Source organism: Paralichthys olivaceus, chromosome 19 (genome assembly GCF_024713975.1).
Source record: "Paralichthys olivaceus isolate ysfri-2021 chromosome 19, ASM2471397v2, whole genome shotgun sequence".
Lineage (NCBI taxonomy): Eukaryota > Metazoa > Chordata > Actinopteri > Pleuronectiformes > Paralichthyidae > Paralichthys > Paralichthys olivaceus.
Genome location: NC_091111.1, coordinates 12834407 through 12856689, shown reverse-complemented (window position 1 = coordinate 12856689; position 22283 = coordinate 12834407). Strand labels below are relative to the sequence as shown.

The following is a 22283-nucleotide window of genomic DNA, read 5'->3' as shown; positions in this document are numbered from 1 at the left end:
ATTTTCCACTTGCACCAACAGCTTGTTCCACCCTTACCAGTGCATCGTAAGCTACTTTGAACTGCTCCATCTTGGCCGCCTGGATAGCTACAATGAACCCTGGGACAAGTTGGCTTAAGAAGGATCCACTCGTTGGACCCTTTGTTAGAAGGATGCATTTGTTGGCAAATATTGAAGGAGCCTTCAATTAGTCTTCAGATGCAGTCCCCGGAGGATGTGACCCTCATATTTGTAACAGGATGTTGACAAGCTTAGGTCCTTGTAATATTTTAATTCTTGAGCAAGAAAGTATTCAAGTAATACTTTATCTTTAAATATTCATATTTTGCATTGTGCCGTGTCATTAAAATCATGAATCTTATCTTATAGAGATATTGAAACCACAAGTGGAGTCATCAGTTTGCTTTGTCTTCCGGACCCTAATCAGCCTCCTTCTACCTGCAGACTCTCCCAACATGGCTCATTTTTTACATGACTGTGGATTACTACAAACGCTGAACTGTGCACCTCAGCAAATGGCCACTGTCAAAAATGTCATCTAGATGAATCTGGGGGACATGGGCTATAATGGATTTATGTGTGTGTCTGTGTGTCGTAATGCTTTCCGAGGTGATTGTGTGGAAGCTGAGGCAGCAACAAATACTCAGCGGCCCCATCGCAGTTTAATTGTTTGCCTGCATAATAAATCAAATGTGTCAAGGGAGATTATTTATACAAGGACCGTGTTGAACAAATGAATCAGTAGTTTGCTCAACTCTAGGATTTTCTTCGCCCTGCACACTACAGCTATGTGCCATTGTCTGCAGGTTGGGCTTGTGTGTTATTTGCCTGCGTGTCAGGATGAAAATGCTTGTGTGTCCTTTTTTCATGCATGACTCTTGATATTCAGGATGGAGCATGAATCTCATGGCTTCCTGGTGCTCTCTCTGTCATTGATGTATCTGGCCCTGCCTGAATACGTCGGGCAGACGAAGGGGGAAGGAAAACAAATTAACATGAACAAGCCATTGGGCTCCTTTATAGCAGCGATGTGGACATTTCTGAAGCTCAGGGGGCAGAGACCTATGTCCAGAGAGCTGTCGTAGCTTGCAGCGTGCGCCAACACCTTGGTGCGATGGTAGTCATTGTTCTTGCTGTTGCTAAGCGACAACTGTAGACCCGTTTAAAGCACAGTTTTGTTCCAAGTTGAGATGTTTTCAGATTTCATTGACCGATGTGCTGCTTCAGCAAAAAGATGCCCTACCCTCTTTGTCCAGAGCATGTTTTTTTTTCATATAAACCAGGAAAACCATGTCAGCATTGTAAAGAGAGTTCCCTGGTGGACACACAGGATACGCTTCCATCCTGACATTGTTGTAAAGGCAGGAAAAAAAAGTAGAACATTGATCTGACGCATGACTGCCCCGAGAGATGTGTCCAAATGTCTGAGTTTTGGCAGAACCTGCGAGGCTGTATGGAGGCTGGAATGTGTCACATAAAGAATTTATTAATTGAAACATTAAAAGGTGTTAAGACCATTTTTATTCCTGTGAAATGATTCACTTAAAAAAAACTGTTAGAACATCATTAAATGTGCAAAGTCAGGGTTGGTGACAAAATGCTTGGTTAGTGAAGGTACAGAGCAAAGTGCCTGGTAATAGCTGAGTGCCGGCCGCGGTGCAGGGGGCTGGATCGTGGCCTGGAGGAATAGAAATGCGGCTCCCTCAGCAGCCTGTAAATGTGAAGCAAACAGCTGCAGGCAGCCGGAGGGAGGGCGGGAGATGGGTGACATGGGAGCGTTCAGGCAGGTTGAGGTCAAAGTGGGCTGCGGCATTATAGATGATTTGTAGGATATCACCTCCAAATAGGTGCTGAGTAAGTGTGTGTGATGCCATGGGGGTTTGCAGGAGCGGCAAACTTGTTGTTCATCCATTATTTCCTTGATATATAGGACATTGTCCTTTCCTCCTTTCCCTCTCAATTTCTGTCTTCCATTTCTTTAACTACCATCCTTGCAATGCCTTCCTCTTCTCTTCCTCCTGAATTCCATCGCCTCATTTCTGTTTGTGGGTCCAGCGCAGAGCAGCCTGTGCCCCAGAGCCCCGCCCCACTCTGTGGCAGGGTGATGTATGAGTGGCTGGCTTTGACGTCACCTCAGGCTGAACGTCATAGCAACCCAGCGCTCCCAGGCTCGCTCTTTTCTGTCGCTTTCTCTGAGTGCCTCTCCCTTCTTCCTTCTCCCCTTTATCTCCCATTAATCACCTCTTTCTCTTTTACTATCTCCCCTCTGTTATATCTCCTGTTTCCTCTTTTCCAAATTCATTTCTTTATCTTGTCCATCATTTTTTTTTCATTGCTCTGGCTCATGGTCTCTTGACTTCTTTGTCCACCCGCTGAGCTTTCCATTTTTTATGTTTTTGCTTAAAGCTGCATCCTCTCCTTCATTTCTTCTTTTTATTCCATCGATAGATGTACAAATATACAGATGCACGACATGTGCATGAGGTGAGCTGACAGGCAGAGAACCAGCCTCTCTCATGTGAATTACAGCCTGCTCCCTATTCAATTGCACTTATCAAGATCAGCTCTATTCCTGGACAACAAGGGTTTCATAAAACCTGCCTTCTGTTTCCCACCGTACCCGGCCAGTTCTTTCTATGAAATCGTTGCTTTTTCGGATGCCCAGTGACTCACCTTTATGTGTCAGGAGAGTCGCCCGTGGCTTCAACGGAAATAATTCTTTAAAAAAAAGGAAGAAGCGGTATAAAAGTGAATTATTAGTCAACTTTGACTTCCGGAGCAGCTCGGGAAAATTTCATCGGACTTGACATGACGTGAGGCTGACCCACTTTCTGCGTTCGCTCGCCGTCTTCCTGTTTCCTTGTCTCGCTGCTATCGCTGCCTGCAGTCAGTCTGTCCACTTTTAGTGTCAGTGCAGTGTGGTTAGCGGGGCGGACAGAGACCTGGCTTTGTTAAAACGTCACATGTGGATCGACCTGAGGGCACTGTGGAGTAACTTTTTACTTTTATACTTATATATTTATGTCCTGCGATATATATTTTAACATGCAAAAACATAGGAAAACCCTTTAGTTCATCACTTCATAATCATTTGTCAATTACACTGTGACCATTAATGTGACATCTGTGTTCCCATCTTCTTCTTTTTGTTCCATAAAGCTCCATAAAATTCATAAAACGGCATTAAATTCATCCTCGTCTTTTGCAACTGGATTGTTCCAAAATGTTTTCCCCCAAGGGAATATTGTGGGTAACATCCATTCAGTTAATTACATGTAAGCTAATTCACCTCCTAATTTAAGTATCATAAAAAAGAAGATAACCATGTTTATTTATTGTTTATTGTTGGTGCTCCGTGTATTCTGCTGTCCCCTGTTATGTAATCCCATGAAATATATTTTTGTTATTTGTTGTTTTAACATGTCAAAAAGCCAATGATGTGAAAACAACCCACAGAAATTGAAATTGTGTTATTTCCCACTCTGGCGTGAAATTGAGGCAAAGACGCACTGCCAGAGGAAACATGTATTTTAAAGGAAAACACATTTTGACACAGCAGTGGTAAACCAGTGCCAGGGGTTTTTCAAAAAACAAATGTAAAAGCTTTCATGCACCGGGTAAAGACTGAATTACCATCTGATATGGAGAGCAACACGAGAGGCGATTCAATCAATAACAGAGGCTGTGTGTTTCTTTTAAGATGGAGTGGGGTTTTTCTTTGGCAAAACTTTTTGATAATTATAATTTCTCTTTTGCAAAACATCTATTTACATCTGTAATATTAATAATTTGTTTGTAATAGTTAAACAATAAAAAAGGATTAATCAGTGACTCATATGTAAAACCATAAGTAATTAGTTATGTAAATTAAGGCATTTAATGACTTTTGCCATATTTTGTAATAATTAAACTGTAAATCACTTCAGTGAATGAAGGTGAATTGACGTGAACTCGAGAGATATTCCTTCTTACTTGCTTGTATTTGTTTGTGAAAAACGTTTTGGCAAATTACACCATTTTTTAAAAAACTTTCAACATGCATTTGCATATTTTACCTTGGGGGGCCAAAATAATTTGTTCAACAGGGTCAATAGCCAAGTTTATATTCAAATATGTGCATATTTGAACCAAATTTACAGAAAATCTGCAGATGGAAATAGCATGTTTCCAATAGGAAACACTGACCCAGTGCCAAAAGAAGGACTTGTGTTTTACAGTATTTGCACTCAGATTATTTTGTGCAAATTGAAAATGTAGAGTCAAACTTGGTCTAAAAATGTGGCTGTGGCTTCTTTGGAGTTAAAACACTGGAGCTTATTCTCCTCACATTGGAGGAATGCCCTCATTTCTATGGTAATTAGAATGGCAACATCCACTTGAAACACATGAACAAATGCCAGTGTTTCCCTCTTTGATGGTGTGAATTTATTTTGCCCAGTTGTGTTTTTTTCTGTGTCGATGTGAATGTGTGCGCTTCGTGATAATATGCTTGTGGGATGGCTGCCTGTCTTCAGAGAGAAGGCAATATGAGCAGTTTAAAAAGCACAACCTTAAATCCCTTCCTCTCTCCGTCTGAGGCCCTGGAAGATTAGGTTGCCAGGCAACGTTGGGAAAGAGTTTTCAATTAAGTCACTTTGAGTCGGATGGACTGCGCTGTCACCGGGCCCCAAAGCTCAGCTGACTAACACCACACACTGCTGCACATATCACAGTTATGTATAAAAGGATGCTCAGAAACTTTCTGTGTAGAGATGGAACCATATCAGTGTTTCCCATTAATTATCTAGAGCGTGGCGGCCTGTCATATTCTAATTTGTCCCCCCACAGTTTCATAACTAAGCCAAATCAGTTTTACACACTTCTCATAATAACACAAGAGATCTCTAACTTTGGTGGGCTATGTGCTACTTGCAGCGCTATTTGCCCCGTGCATGTGTACACTATTGCGCTACTAGAGACACGTGCTGTGGTCCGTAATGCTTTTACCATCCACGCAGACTGTCAGATCTCATTGTTTTGCTGCAGTTGTGGCATGCAATGCAGTTCTTTGTACCCGTCATTCGGAATCTGTGTGAGTGACCTTTGTTCATGTGAATTTGGACACAGCTACAAGTCCAAGAATAACATGAAGCATTGGTAAAACAGTTTGTAGCCATATTTGCTTTTCTAGAGACTTACTAGTAAATGTACCATTACTCTATTCAGCCAGGCTCTGTCTCTGTGGGGTTTGCAGGTTCTCCCTCTCTCTGCGTGGGTTTTCTCTGGGTACTCCGACTTCCTTGCAGAATCCAAAGACGTGCAAATCAGGGTCAGGTTAATTGGAGACTATATTGGTAGTAGGTGTAACTGTAAGTGGCTGTTTGTCTCCAATGTTGCCCTGGCGTCATCTCCAGGGTGTATCCTGCCTCTCACCCAATGTCAGCAGGGATTAGCTGCGGCTTCCCCAGAGACCCTCAAAGGATAAGCAGTAGATAATGGATAGATTATAACCTTCATCTACAATGAGTGATTCGTTGGAGACTATTTTTTTTCACTTCCCCTTTCTGAGCTTGGAAACATAATTAAAGCTTTTAGATGTAGTACACAGCACATTATGATCCCCATTAAATGAGCTGATCTAAGCTTGCTCAGTGGCCCTCCACTAGACTTAGGCCAGCAGCAGTATCCAGAAGGAGGGCGGCCGTACCATGTCAAGTGCGAGTATAGGTCAGCGCTGGGGTCCTCCGTCCTCATCCGCCCGCTGGTACAGTGATTTACCTCTCTCTTAAAGTCAGAGAGCTTTTTGTTTTCCAGTCTATGATGCTTCAGTGCAGCAGTGACCTCCCGACATGTTTCAATTTATTTGAAAAACGCTGCTGAGACCTGCAAACATCAGTAGTCTTCGGTGAACTTCCTCTTCATATTGATGAATTTGTGCTGTTTATTATGAGAAATGTGTCTCATGTGGTATTTGATGAACTTGTGAGGACGTATCGGTGAATGTAGAACAAAAAATACAAAATGAGCCTCTTGCTTTTTTATTTCTCTCCCTGTCTCTCTCTCAGGTCCAGGATATTGAGTTGATTTTAGCTTCCTCGGAATTTTTCCAAGCTTTATTCATTTTTTTCCTCTCTCCCCTTTCACAAATCCAATATTAATGACTGTATGTTGACACTGTTATTTTCAAGTGGTCAGCTTGGGTTTATGTGTTCAGGCATCGTTGACCCATGTGCTTCAGTTACTGTGGTAATGCTCGAGGCGTACGTGGCGTACTGTTGCATCGTGGAAGCAGATCAGCGAGCTGCAGGCTGCATGAGGACGGTGCAACCTTTCAATGTTCACACAGGAGAAATTTCTAGTACACAGCTTCTCAGACACAGCTAACAATGTCAGATATGGAGGATGCTGATACACATCAAAGTGAATTTGAGCAAAATGATCCTCTCCTGGTGATCAGGATCGAGCTGTATTTGGATTAAATCCCACATAAAATGCTTCAATCCAACTGAAGCCTCATTAATAGAGCCCGACCGATATGGACTTTTGGGATGGATGGCGATAGGATTATAAAAGTTGAGATACCTATACATTGGTATAGTTGTTATATATGCATTTGCAAAGAAATGTAAATAAGGCTTGATATTTTACAGTTTAATCTTAAACTTTATTATAAATACCTTAACCTAATCTAATTAGAGAAAGAACTTGAGGAGAAAAGAAATCATATTTTTAACATAAATTGTTAAATTGCACATTTTTTATTTTGTATAATTAATGTTTTCATGTTGGCACATCTCATTATATTTGTGAAAGGCTCATAAAGACCAAGGTTATCAGCCAACTAATATATCATCCCTGCTCTTTTTGTTACGCTGTATAGTTGAATATTTGGGTACCGGGTTTCTTCACTTTACGTATAGATGTTGAGACCAATGATTTAACTTTTTTCCCAAGAAGTTACAAGTCTGCTTCCTCCGTGTCCTGCAGTGTTTGTTTAGTAGAAAGTTCATGATTTCCTGGAGGTAAAAGATGGAGAAAGCTGGACATCCTGATCGTCACTGACTTGATGTTGGGTGGTTTACTGGCTGAAATCCAGTCTGACTGTAGTCCTTTAAGCAAGTCGAGGGCAAAGGTTAATCCACCTGATGAGTTGAAGAGCAGCTTTGCAGGCAGAACAGAGACTCTATCATTCTGATAGCTGATTGGAAGAGAACCAGCATGTCCTTTGAGAACATGATGGTTTAAGATCGACCCCCACACTCTTTGTGTTGAAGCTTAAGGTTGGATTGACAGTCAGACTAAGATTCAGCACTTTAATATAGCATGTAGCACCTCCAGAGTAATTTACACAAAACATTTGATATTCACCATTGTGAGTTTTTGTTAACAGGCATATGAAAGAATGCAAAACCAGTTTTCACCGTCCTTTCAGCTCAGTTCCAGGCTCCACTAACTCCCAAGGGAAATATCTGGCTCTCTGTGAAAGCTCCACTGTGTTCACCAGCTGGTCGCCAAGTATGTGTGTCTGATGTTTGGGACTGGGCAGAAACTGTACAGTTTTTTTTACCCCCTTTTTGAAAACAGATGAAAATGATGCTGATGAGCCTGGTGAGAGCGAATCCAGACCAACACACTGAGCTGAAATATGCAAAAAAGCTGCAGAGTCAGGCGATATTTACTTCGGCCAAGGAGGTGATGTTTTCATCAGCAGGATATCTCAAAAACTACTAAAGCGATTTACATGATACAGCCTGGAGGGGTGGGGCATGACCCACGGAAGAAAGTATTACATTTTGGATCAGATCTGGGTATTTTTATTCCACTTCATCATGTTGAGATAAAGCGAGATAAGACTCTCTGAGAGCTCGTCTTCTAAAGATATGCTTTCAGGCATTTTGTTTTTTTTTACAGTAAGAGTGAAATGAGGAGAGAGAATGGAAATGACCCGCTGAGGTGTGCTAAGGGCCGGGTCAAAATTGAAGCTGTGGCTGTTGCAAGCCTCCATATTGGGGCTGAGCTTAAAGCTGTCATGATCAATATTCTTATTCTTACTTATTGGGATGAATCTAGAAAAACCTCTGATGGGGGCACCCTCTCAGATTTTCCCTCTAATTCTCTGGAGTCATTCCTACATGACACGAAGAATATCGATCGTAACAACTTTTAGCACAGATATGATTTTACACCTTGATGCCGAATATGAAATAGAAGCCATGAGATGAGATTGAACCTAGTAAAGGAAGAACAAAGGAAAGAAAAGGGGATAAAAACAGTTGACTTCAGTTTCAAGGTAAAATGAATGTATAGAAGGACGTTCGGCTGCAGAGAAACCAGCTCTGTGTGGTGCAGACTGTCTTTATCCACACCTCAGGAATGGTTACATTCATTACAGCTTAATAAATTACACTGCTGTGTTTCTGTGGAGCTGACGGGGCAGTTTGCACTGTGGGAGAGAGGAGGACTCGACCGTTGGCGTCTGAATTAGATTCTTGTTTTCTTGTTGCTTCCATCATCATTACCAACAGTTGATGGGGTTTTCTTTCTGCGTGGATGTAAACGCACGAGAGATCATCCTGATCAATCTGTATTCACAAGTAGCTGCGTCTCAAACTGTGTTTTAGCTGGATAGCACTGTAGGCAATTTACAGTACCTGGTCACGTGCCACCTCGTGCCCTTATATCACCACACACACACACACACACACACTCACATATACACTAATGATGAGCAATAGTGTCGCCCCTGGGGTGCTATACCTCTATGTGCCCCCTGTATGAAAAACTGCCACCCCCCCACTTCAGTCCGGAGACTCACGGGAGGAATGAGTGGAAATAATCAGTAAGCTCACCTATTCACTCTTTCCCGGAAGAGGAGCTCATTATTCGATGTCACTCCTTTCCTTCCTTCTTTCTTCCTCTCCTTCCTTTTTTTTTCACCAGCCTCCATCCTCCTGCCTGTTTCCTCCGTCTTCTGCATCTTCTATCAAAGTTATCGATCTCTCTGCAATCTCTCGTTCTTTTGTCTAACATGCCACTTTTTCCTTGATAACAGCATTATTTCCAAGTCATTATGAACACTTGAATTGCACAAACTCTTTGTGTAATTGGCCCCAGTGTGCCTACATTTTGAAGAACATATTCTCAAAAATGCTGAAGACTGCAGGGCTCATGAGTAAAGTCAATTGTAGTTAAATAGCGTCAAATCCGAATAGAAGTTATCTCATGCCAAACTGGACTCATTATAATATTATTTACAAGAGACCCATAAAGCCAAGAGCAGGCATACTGTGATGGTGGCAAGAGAAAACTCGACAGGCTGGGATGACATAACGAGTTGTTGCATAATTAGAATATTTTCATCTTTTCGTGCTTTCAGGAAAGGAATGGGATGTACGGGGCATGCTGGGGTTTCTGAAAGGTCACTGCTGCAATCTGAAGATCCTCCCTTGTTGTTGGTGATGAATACGTTCAAGCTCTGCTGGTAGACCATAAAAATGTCACTGTGGATATTCCATTTTCCTTCCCAGTAGGTAACCAGCTAACAGATGTCAAGACCTTTGAATCGGGTGTAGCGAGGAGCAAATGACCTTAAAATGCTGAGGCGCTTTTTCGTGAGCACCATATTTGCCAAAAAAAGAAAAAGACATGTGGTTGAGTTGCGGTTGTTACTGGGCTACACAAACAAGGTACTACTGGTCCTGTTGATACATTCTGTGTGTGCTACTATATGGTCCTTGACTGAGAACCTTTCAGGTTTGGCCGTCCAGGGGTGGAGTGTTACTGTCAGCACGAGAGCGGAGCTGCCGTCATTCAGCTGCAGTTTCTCATCAATGAGGTAAGTTTAAAAAAAAAAGAAAAGAAGATGACTCCAGTGATATGTGTGCACTCACCAGTGAGTAGTGCTGTGTTACAAAGCTGACTCCAGGGGTGATGGTGTTATCGCATGAAAAAAAAAAAGTTCTTACTCTGCCCTAGTGTTCCACTTTAGTCTGTGGAAAGTCCTGCGGGCTGATTCATGGATGTTCATCCCTGGTAATCGCATTCCACCCGTAAAATGTTCAAAAAAATGGTTCCTACTGTGTGTGCCATTGGAAGTGAGGCTGGATGAATGATCTCACTGGTTGTGTGAAATAGCTCAGCTGCCTTATCTGCTCATCTCTCTCCTCTTGTTCCGTGTTTAACACAGTGAGCTGTCGCTGCCGAAACGGTCATTTGTCCAAATTCCCCTGGATTCAGTAGAGCTGGGTGTAGTGGTTCTTAGTAGTTTGTGAGTACAGAGAACTACTGTCTTCTTAGCATTACGTTTTTAAGACCGTTGAGTACTGAAAGTTGGCACGGACAGTCCGCTGTCATTGCTGCTTGTATTAAAACATAAAATATTGACGCTTCAGGAGACATGTGGATTTTCAGTGTTTCTTTCCTCTAGTGTGTCATATAGGGAGGTCCTCTCCCTCACAGAAAGGTCTTTAAATACTTTGTCAGTAGTCCAGCTGATGCTTCTGGGGGCATCTGCATAATGCACGCCTGGTGGCTAATCTGACAAGCCCTCTAACAAAGCCCCAGGTAAAGTCTGTATAACTCAAACCAAGAAACCTGTATTTCTGACATTCTCTTGGTAAACATCTTCATATAATCAAATGAATAATGATTATATATTCATGTGGTATATATAAATTATTAACCTTTGTCAAAGGAGGACATAACATTAGGAATACATTAAAACAAGCTGTTGTCACAGTGTAACACATCACAGATATGTGGAAACCAATAACTCATCCAGCCGTTTTTGAACAACTCATAGATTCAGATAAAATAGACATTTCTCTTCCTGTCGCATTGTCAAGTGTTGAGTGACAAGCTGGAAACTTGTATTGAATACAGACAGCATTTTCTGATTTATATGGAAAAGAGCAGAGCAGAGTTTGACTTACTTGTCCTGACTAACTTTATATGTATGAGAAATTCAGCATTTCATGGTCAGCTCCAGTGTGTGTGTGTGTGTGTGTGTGTGTGTGTGTGTGTGTCTGACTGTGACTCAGCAGCTCAAACATACCCTGAGGGAGAGGGAGATGATTTTTAGTGCCTCCTACATGCACACATACACTCATATACATCTAATGAATCATCATCGCGACCTGGGAGGAAGCTGCCTGATTTAAAATCCGAGAATGAAGTCTGACTCATGCACGTCAGAAACAAAATGTACGGTCTGTGGATATGCGTGTGGACATCTCTGTCGTTCGTACCTGCATTTATAACAATTATGACGCATGCGTTTTTGGATTTATAATCTTTAATTGTGAATATTAGATGAATGTCTCCTCTTTTATGACAGGGAGCACTGGTTAGTGCTCTGGCCGACGACAGCGTCCACCTGTGGAACCTGAGGCAGAAGAGACCCGCCATCCTTCACTCCCTTAAGTTCAACAGAGAGAGGTACACACACACACACACACACACACACACACACACACACACACACACACACACACTAAAGCAAATGGTGCGGAAGCCTGCAGTCGATGTGTCCATCTTGCTGCCACTCTCCCTTTTCTTTCTCTCTCAGTTTGTCCTCTCCCTCCTCAATTAGGCTGTCACACTCGCTCTGGTGCAACATGAACCGTGGCTCTCGGAGCAGGGAGCAGTGTCACAGTTGTGTGTGCGAATGTTAGATTTTCGCCGACTGCCACGCTGTATGCAAGCAGACGGCGTTCCGTTTGGCAAATGTGTCCATGCGCCTGCAGGACTGTGCACAGGGCAAAGGAGGAGATGAATTAGCTGATGCTCTCTCTCTCTCTCTCTCTCTCTCTCTCTCTCTCTCTCTCTCTCTCTCTCTCTCTCTCTCTCTCTCTGTCTGTTTCTCTCTATTGCTGCTGGCCTCTAAACTAAACACTCGTTATTTTGGGTCACTCGCTCTGCCTCTGAGGCTTCCCCATCACTGGGCCACAGGTGTGAACCCACCCAAGCACCTGAAGCTTTACACCAGCCGGATACTACACACAAACGCACAAACTATAAACAAGCAATTAGTATCTGCAGCTGCCCACACACACACACTCACAGGAACATAAATACACACGCTTGAGGACGGTGACTGAGTCTGTGCCCATTTTTATTTTCAGGAACCATTTTACAGATGATTTTATACGTTTGAGTTTATTAAGTACTTACACACCATGTATTATTACTAATAATGTTTAAAGGCATATCATAAGGTTTTTTGAAGAAACCACTCGGCTCTCTTGACTTCAGTATGCCAAGATAATTAACCTTCAGAGAGTCCAAACAGGCTCGTGATGAATTTCTCCTCAGCTTTAACACTTTGCTGCCTTGACTAGCGTTAGTATCTCATCAATATCACTAATGTACACTGTGCCTGCAGGGTCATTTTTTACATTTCTTCTCGTTGATGATGTACCATGGATACCACAACGTCCAAGAATTGATGTTTGGCTGACAAACTATCAAAGTTATTTTACAAGCACGTGCATCTACACGTGAGCAGCATATATAATCTTTCTTCTTTTTAATAACATAGCAGTCAACTCTCAAATAATATTTTTCAGTCTGTCCTTGAAGTCCCCAACGCTGAATTAATAACTGCTCCGTCTTGCAGTATTAACATGATGATAATAGAATTTTGCAACAAGTCAGCAAGGTTGCAAAATGTTAATCATCGCATAGTCAAAAGCTGAACCCGAACATGCAAAACAGCCAGGAAACCTTATGGAGCATTCTTTCCAATTTCAAATGAAGCGAAAATGCAAAATCACTTCACTTCCAGGAAGTCGCTGTCCACTGTCTCCTCCAATCACAAATGCAGTGATAACCCATCAGACGCAATCATATCACTGGCCACTGATCTGTCATCGTGAAAAGTGGTTCACGGGTTAAAGCGTCACAGCTGATGATTTGTGACAACGCTGATGTGATGGACAGGTGGCCAGCAGCGACTTTTAGGGCGGGTTGTGTTCTTGCGGAGGTGCTTGACCGCCTCTGACATTTAGAAAGCACTGCCATCCAACGCAACGACCCTGAGACACAGCATCTGAAGAGGAGCCGAGTTAAAGTGAGGGGACGAAAAGATGAGGCGAAGACGCTGCAAAGTCACCAGAGACATTAGGGAGAGGAAAGTAAAGTAATAGCAGCAAGTGGAAGAAACAGAAAATGATGCTTGTGAGGTAAAAAAGAAAAGGTGAGAGGACGGAGGAGGATGAGCAGTTGTAAGTCTACTCTTCATCCTTGGTTAAAAATTGAAAAGGACGAATTCAGCCTTTCACTCCTCATCCATACGTAATAAGTACAGACTGGACGATTAGAGGACAAGATACTAATATTTAAGAAATAATGTTCGGCCTCTTACAACGGTTTTACCTGAGGGCTTTGCTGTCTCACATAGTCCCAGTCTCTGCATAGTCACGTAAGCAGTCAAAGCACAGGAGTGGTGTCGTGCTGTGCTGATCCGAGAAGTGAACGTGAGAAAATTGCAGTTTGAACGTAGACGCACATCGTTGTTGGGGAGTAGAGACGTAACATCACCTGATGATGTTGACGGGCTTTAAACTTTGATGATGTGCATCAAGACCTGGCAACCTTAGGGGCTTATAAACTAGAACGACACTCAGTGGAGCGTAGAGCTCTGCTAAGGCCGAGCAATTTTACACATTATTGTCTTGCTCCTGAAGTAGAAATATCAGAGCAAAAAGGAAGATGGTCTGATTCCCTAAATTATGTATTTGTCATGAGAAATAGTTGAGGAATGTTAAAAAAAATCCTGGATCTACCAATTAATCCCCTGGATACTTTCCTTTGGCGTCTCGTCCACTAAAACTGAGATTTTTGCAAACGGCTTCCAATTTTTTTCTTTTCATTTCCTTTACATTTATTTAGCACTGGTAGGACTTATTAAACTTTCTTCTTATTTTCTATCTTATCGTAACACTTTGTGCTACACAACTCTGCAGGCCAGCTTCACACTTGATGAGACACTCAGGGTTTTGTTTGGCCCTTTTCTTTTCAGCGTTCTTATCACACAGTTCAGCAAAGTGTCTTGCACTCTGATAAGCTAGTAATACCTCCTCTGACTTAGAAATCTGCAATTATATCTTTAACCTCGTTTTTCTCGAATGTGCGCCGAGCTCTTGTTGTCCCGATCAAGACTTTTTAATACAGTTGTCAAAAGAAAACCCATGAGGTTGCATTTCCAAGTGGCTATTAGAAGACCATCATTCAGTCGTTGTTGAAGAAGTAGTGGAGATTTTTTGCAGGATTGAAACCGACAGATTTGTAAAACCTCTAAGGGACTTTTTCGTCGAGCACCACCTTTGCTGCTTTGTTTCTCAGCTTGACTTCAACTTGTCAGGGTGAAGAGGACAGGGCAGCCATTTCCTACATCAACACAAGCACAGTCACCCAACCAGAACTGCGGCGACAGCTTCCTAACAGGGTGCAACAGAATATAAAGAAACAACAGCCTGGCACAAGCCAAATGAAGCACTTGTGTTTAAACTGACCCAAATACTTCTAGGTACATTATTAACCACAGAGTTTGTTATCACATAGATTTCGAGCTTTTACATCACGTTTGTGTCTGTGTGTTGGAGCATTAAGACTTGAATCATGGGTAAACAGCTTCCAGTGTTCAAAAATAAAGCTACACTTAAAACATGCTATTCAACACATTAGCGTTGGTTTATTTGATCTGTACATGATAAACAATGCAAATTTGTGAATTTACAGCTGGGAGGGTCAAAGCCACACAGGAGGTTGGAGTCAGAGCCGTCCAAAAACTGGCAAACACATTCAATTCTGAACAGGAAGAAATCCAACAACCAAATAGTCCAAAGAGAAATGGTCCAAACACATGCTGTGTGTGTTCTGGCAACTGGAGGAGAAAGAGACGAGGACTGATTTAACTACGAGGAAGAAACTAGACACAAGAAAAACTCAAAGGCAGGGAGTAAAATATAAATGGATGTGTATGGTGACTGATAATAAATAAACGCAAAATACCACAAGAAAGTGTAGACAGGACGTGACAGAGGGGTTGATTGTGAGTTATATAGTGCAATGAAAAATAATTCACCTGTCCACTCAACACAACATGTGTTTTTGTAAGTTCAAGGTCGTGAAAACCAAAAGAGATCCCGCCTTCGTGCGGACTCTTGTCGCAAAAACTGTAAACACGCCCACTTGAATGCAACATTAGATCACAGACTAGTGGTAGTGAGTGGTATTTATTTTCTTATCTTACCGTTAGCAAGACATTGACTGTACTGCATCTTTCTTTAAGCCAGCTAGCATCAGAAAAGATTAGATTAGCAATTTAATTATAAAAGCACTTTCACTGTTGACAAGGACGAAACTAATAAAAAGGTTTAATGTCAGTACAGCCTGAAAATGCTGCCAAACATTCCTCCAGTAGCTTTTACTTTTTCAAACATTTATTACTCTAAATAAAAAGTATTCACCCTTGAAGTCTGCCCATCATGAGGACCCATTCCAAACAGATCCCCACCTTCCCCACCTTCTTTCTCTCCTCCCCCCCCACTGCTGAGAATCATCGTTGATGGGTGAAAGCAGCGTGGCGGAAAGCCCTCCCAGCGTCAGCATCCATTCACATCAGATCACAGGCTGTAGGAGAGAGGAGAGAAGGGAGGAGAGGAGGAGTTGAGACAGACTGGGCATCAGCCAGAGAGCGGTGAGTCAGTCTGTGGGCTGGAGCGTGGGGATGCAGCGAGCGCAAAAAAGAAATCCTGTCGAGTCATTCTGGCGTAGGTTGCTCTCGTCACCTCCCGGCCTCACAGGAATGCACTGCAGATTCAGATGCTTTCGTCAATGCAGGGTGATATGATGGGAGATAATAGGTGGGGGGGGGGGGGGGGCTAGGCCACACTTCTTCACACCTACCACTCACACAAATGAGACTTGATCTTTTTAAGGAGGTTTTGTTTATCGGAGCAGTGTGTTCTTGATATATTTGGGTTGAGCTGCTGGAGTCTCTGTCTCTGGAAACGCCTCAGTCGCTTCATGTTGATAATCAAACAACATAAAAGTATTTTTGAAGACGGCACTAAAATCCTAAAGATATCTTCTTAGTACTTTGTCGTTGTTGGTACGGCATCAAGTAAATGACTGAAAATGGTTGATAAAAATGAATTATTCACTAGAGCGGAGTTTACTCTGAGATATTTCACTGAGTAAGGTTACTTCAGGACTGTTGATCTAGTATTATAACCCTCCAGAACTTTTTTTTAATCCCTTTTTCCTCCTACTTGACCTTCTAACTGTACCAGTGCATATATTAAAACACTGTGTGGGTGAACTAACTTTTACATTGCTGTAATTAATGATAAAGGAACATACTTTAATTAATTTTTGGTGCGCCCTGTCTGTGTGTAGCGGAGAGGGAGGGTGCAGTGCTTGAGAGAAACTGTGTGTGTGTGTGTGTGTGTGTGTGTGTGTGTGTGTGTGTGTCATCTATGTTGTCTTCGTCTAAATATTTGCTGAAAGGAGTATGTTCTCTTAATAAGTGTAAAATGTCAAATGTTCCGATCATTTGAGATGAGCAGATACGATCATAGAGGATCAAAAGATGCTGCTTTGATTATTAAACAGAAAATGACAGCTGTTTATTTTGAGACGCTGCAGGGAGCTTGGTCTAAATTAAGTTCCTGGGAAGTATTTTCCCCTTTCAAATGACCGAAGGATAGAGCCCCTAAAAGACTGTTTCTGTAAAGATCCTTCAGAAATTGACCCGAATTCTCACTTGGTTACTTCTGGTTAAAAGAAACCAGGATGGCACTGAACAAAATGCAAAACTTGAGACTTTAAAAAGTGCAATTTGAATGACGTCATGGTGGGTTGCCACTTGAGTGGTACTATTACCATGAACACAATTCTTCAATTAATATGATACAATAGCTTAATAATTTTACATTATATTGAAAAGCCTAATGTTATATTATGTCTGTGATGATTGTTTTTGCTGCAGCAATGACACGGGGAACCAAAGCATCCTTTACCACCACATTATTATATAGTCAGACAGTGGCAGTAAGTGGTCAGTGCGTTGCTGAAGGGCAAATTACTAAAAATGTTTTCATTGAGAGAACCTACAACAAGATAAAGGCAGTTTGGATCAAAGTTTTCAAATTGATGATTTTGTAATTACAAGCTGGTTCATTGTGGCAACGATTATCTTTGATGGGAACATCACAGAAAACCCTGTTTTACAAACTGTGATTTTGTAAAGTTTCCCCCCTCCCCAGTTAATTTGCAGTGAACCGTGCTCTCATGCAACTATAGCCTGAAGTGCAGATAGCCTCAGTGTGTTGTGTGCGGCAGGCATCTGTCATTTCCGAGGCAATGTGTTTGGCCCTGAGCCTGCAAGCTGGCAGCTGCCTTTGTGTGTCGTGACCACTTGAAGCTGGAGATTTCACCAGGAGACTCGTGCGTGCACAACAAGTGTGAACGCGGCGATATGCACAGAAGTACACAAACACTTGTATTTGCATGCACACGAACACACACACCCAAGAGACACACACACACTCTCACAAACTGCGAGCAAATTTGTATAATTATGCTCCCGACACTGCCTCTCAGTTGGCCCTCAAATACTGGCTCTCTTAGCACTTAATCAGTGAGCTTGCATGTGCACATGTGTGCAGATCACACATGTATGCAACGTACATTTACATTCAACTCATATAACTACACTTATTCATATCAGCAGCTGAGAAGCTGCATGAACGCAAATATATAAACGCACATTACAATAACAATTTGTACACGCTGTGCTTTAATTTTACAAATCACATTCATGAAAACTAGCACATGAGCACACTCCAGCTTCATATACATAGACAAGGCACATCTGTTTGTGCAGATGGAAAAAGGACATTAAATCCAGTCGACAGTCTGCCTACTGGATATAAGGACGCCACAAGTTGTCATGAAAAGTCATGTTGCTCTTAGTCATCTTGCCTGGTTAAGTGAGTCTGTAGTGTGAGTGTGTACTCAGCAATCAACTGCCCATGTTTCAGTGAGTCGGCTCATACTCCTACAACACTGTCTTCAAATCAAACATAGTCAGAAACAGCTAATTAGCACGAGCAAACACATTTTCTCTCCTGGTTGAGATTTTACAAAAAAATCCTGGCAAATTAACAGTGAACAGGGTGAAAAGACTTATTGCTCTCAGATGAGATTGAAATGTGCAACTGGTAAAACTCCCACATTTGATCAGGCCAGGTCGTGTTACTCCTGCGTGTTGTGTCTTTTCCTACGTTTGGACTGTGTGGATGAGATTTATGTTAAGTAGCCCAGCAACTCTGCTCAGCAATATGAATATATTCATGTGTTAGAGCGCAGCAGCCGGACAGAGAGGGGAGGTGTGTGTGTGTTTGTGTGTGTGTGTGTGTGTTACTCTCAACACAGCCCTGCAGCAAAAGTGTGGGAGAGACAGAGAGCGGGCGATACAAGCTCTGTGAGCATTATAACACACAGGACTTAAGGTCAATGCAAGGACATGTTTGCTCCAGTTTGTGTTCAAAGTACTGATACATTTTTAACCCTCTCCTCTACAAAATACATCTGAACCACTGAACCAATGTAGAAGAGGAAATATCATTTGTGTACAGTTTTTTCTTCCAGCAGAGGAAAAGTCCCATTTTTATATTTAAAAAAATCACAGACATTTCTGACTTGCCTGTTACATTTAGTTCATTTCATAGGTTTTGGTCAAAGATAATAAGACACATCTTGTGCTTCAAGTCAGATTTTCTTTAAAAAAATGTAGCCTTTAATCATAAAATATTAACCATGCTGGAGGTTCCTGGAGACAACCTTGTAAAAAGAACAGCAACTTGTATGGAAAGTGTCAAGATAAATCGTATTTTTTCTCAGTGTAATATATTTTTTTGACATATCTACTTAGTCCGTCTTTGACAGCCGTTATTACATTCAAATATGAAACTTGTTGTGCTGAGTGATTCCATTTCTGAATGTGAGTTAATCTGCGGGGTAAAAACACTCTAGTGTGTTGTTCCTATGAATAATGGACAGAGAACAAAGTGCTGTGAAAAGAAATGGTTACAGATTTATTTCCCTTTTCCTACTTAGGCGGGTTTTCCCAGCTGATGAAAATTGGGGGGGCCTCGTCTTAAAGGCGCAGGCCGCCGGCGTCCACAGGTGTAGCTCACTCTGCTGCACAGAATAAAAAAAGGGTCCCTGGCGGAGCTGGACGACCTTGAAATATTAGCGAGCTGGATTACCAAGGTTGTACATTATTATTCCTTAGACGGATCGGAGGTTGAATGGGAAGATGGATGAAAGAACAAAATGATGAAAAAGGGATGAGAAGATGAATGGATAGCCGCAGTTGAGGAGGGAAGGGTTTATAACCTCTCATTAAGCTTAAGTCTGATGGATAGATGAAAGGAGGAGGTTAGGGGGTTGATGATGAAAACAGGAGAATTATGGGTGTCTCTGGCCTCATGTATCCTGTAGGTCCGCAGACAAGGAGCTGAATGAATGACTCAAATCTCTTTGGTTGCCGCTGCTTTGACCCGGTGGAGTGGTAAATAATCCTCTCAAAGTTTTGCATAATTTATTTCTGTTAATAGGTTGTCGGGTGATTTCTCAACAAGAGTCTGTCTCTCGGTTGTCTGTACCCGTTTGTCCACCCTGTTGCTCACTAACGCTTGTCTCCTCTCTGTCTCTCCACAGAATAACTTACTGCCACCTGCCCTTCCAGAGTAAGTGGCTGTACATCGGCACAGAACGAGGGAACATCCACATCGTCAACGTGGAGTCCTTTACGCTCTCAGGCTATGTTATCATGTGGAACAAAGCCATCGAACTGTAAGTGTCGCCGCTCTCCCACCTTTTCACCTCAAAGTTTCTTTTGCAATTGCTTTTCTCGTCAGCGTGATTTACGAGATTTTTGCCACACGCAGGGGGTCTGTGTGGAAAGTAAATCGCTGATGCACTGATCAATATTTGAACTCTGTATGAATCCAACTCATATTGCCTATACTGCAACACCGATCTCTGGGTCTATTGATTCACCTTAAGTGAGGCGAGGGATGTTTGTGCAATCAGCATTTTGCCTTTCGAAAGGTTATTGTAGTTTAAATGTAATGAGATGAGAAAGAATCATTAGTCAGTCTATCATTTCCAGGCACAGTATCCGACTTCAGGTAGTGAGCTACCTGTCTCCTCGCTGTTTCAATGGATCTGTCAGTTTGACAGGCTCCATTTTGGTTCCCTGCTGTAGCGACTTAAATTATTCACTGGAGCGTTTTGCTTCTTGCCATCCCCACATCCCCCACTCCCTGTGTGTGTGTGTGTGTGTGTGTGTGTGTGTGTGTGTGTGTGTGTGTGTTTGTGGTGTGTGTGTGTGTTCAGAGAGAGGGATAAGAGGAGAAGGGATGGAGAGGAGAGGGGGGGGGAACAGGTGTCTGCCGAGATCAGTGTATGGCACACACAGACGTCTCGTCTCGTCGACAGGGCTGCAGGGAAGGAAAGTCGAGAGTGAGTGGTGGGAGAGAGGGAGGAAGAGAAGGAGGAGGAGAAGGGGAGTATGACAGAGAGGAGTGGGTCGGATGAGACAGGGATTTTTCGCCTTGGGAAAAGGACATGCAGAGAGGGTGTGTAATGGAGGAGAGGAACAGAGTGGTGACAGAAGGATAAATGCAGGTAACAGAGGGCATAGCAGAAGATGGTTTGGGGAAGGAAGGAGACGTGCAGATGAGTGTAGGACGGAGAGAGGTTTTCAATTAAAGAAAAAAAGAGGGCAGAGGAGGAAGGTAAGCAGTGATAATGATGAGATGGAGGATAGATAAGATCAGAAGGTCGATACTGAGGTTCTTCCTGACAAGGACGAGCAATAACTTTCACTCTTTTTGTGTAATTCTAATCTCTTCTTTCTCTCTTTCACCTTTACAGTACGCTTCTCTCCTTTTCAAAGTGCTTTTACCACAAACACCCACAGGTTATCCCAACAAATCACCTCTATTCCAAAGGTGCTCATTTGATCATGACATAGGAAAAGATAGAAAAAACAAACTTCCACTATTGGGTTATAAAAACATCTGGTGCATGCAAAGCCACTGGGAATAATAAGTAATCAGCAGACGCATCTTGAAATAATGGACTGGAGTTAGATGTACCTCTTTTACACCAAAATTAGCAGGTATACACAGGTTTTTTAAAATGTGGATTAACCCACTAAAAAGGCGATTGACCCCTTTCCCATTGCCAGTAGAGGAGTTTGACTTCTTGTTCGATGTCACAAACGAACCACAAACTGAGAAAATCTCACCTGAGTGACGGTTGCATCCAGTTCTACTTTAACTTGTCTATTTTTTGCTTTGATGACAAATCCCCTTCGGTCACATCGGCCTGGACGTTGCTAAAAAGCAGCCTTATCTGAAACGCTGGAGTTTTCTTCAGAATTTGAAATTGGACATTGTGCCACTTTCACATCAAACTAAAGGTCAGACAGTCTGTAAGTGGAACTTTAAACAGCCTCCATCCTCTAAACATTCACTGTGTTGCTTGTCTGAGATAATAAAAGTCAAAATTTCCATTTATATTTGCAATAATCCAGTGACATGCACTTTCAAAACAACAAAGGATACCAGTTATATTTTTTATGGCTAATGTTACTTTCATACAAAACACTGACCCGCATATTCACCCTATGCCTTTCTCAACCTCCCAATATTTTCGGTTTTCTGAAGCTTTTAGACTTGCACTGAACTCTTATTATTTTGCTGAAATTATCTGGAGGGGCTGATTGTGAGAACACAGATCAGTCAGAGGGTCAAAACATTGTCCAAGTGAGGCCATGGCTATTGTCTGGGCAAGTAGATGCTAAACAAAAATAATACAATAAAGAAGACGCCATGGATGGAGGATGGCGTTGAGATTCCAGACATTTTGGTGATCTATCGAGGAGCCAGTCCTCACCTGATTGTTGCTGACATGTTCCTGTTGTTGTGAATGCGTCTGACCTGGAGAATCTCTCTGCTGCGTATGTGTGAAAGAGAAAGTCTGTACATCTTCATCCGTAGTTCCTGTCTGGAAACGGCTTTACAGATACAGCATCTGCTCCCCTCTTTGCTCTCTCGTCAGTTTCTGCAGGCCACCCGTAACAATAATTGCTCTCTGAAGAAACCCACCCATCATCTGTCCTCGCATTGTGCTCCGCCACCCCTAACAGCTTTGTTAAGCCACCAAACTTTCTTTGACACAACGTTGTTTCCATCCAAACGGTAGCTCTGCACAATTAGTTT

The 22283-nt window shown here is 42.3% G+C and overlaps 1 protein-coding gene across 4 annotated transcripts in view; it reads left to right on the top strand.

The window, feature by feature from the left end:
* The window catches only part of stxbp5a (syntaxin binding protein 5a (tomosyn)), an 82237-nt gene that overhangs the window by 23123 nt on the left and 36831 nt on the right, over positions 1-22283 (top strand). For all 4 annotated transcript variants that reach the window (XM_069515475.1, XM_069515474.1, XM_069515477.1 and 1 more), the window contains exons 4-6: positions 9733-9814; positions 11315-11415; positions 19711-19845. In XM_069515475.1, the coding sequence (XP_069371576.1) occupies positions 9733-9814; positions 11315-11415; positions 19711-19845 (318 nt within the window). The remainder of the gene's footprint in view (positions 1-9732; positions 9815-11314; positions 11416-19710; positions 19846-22283) is intronic.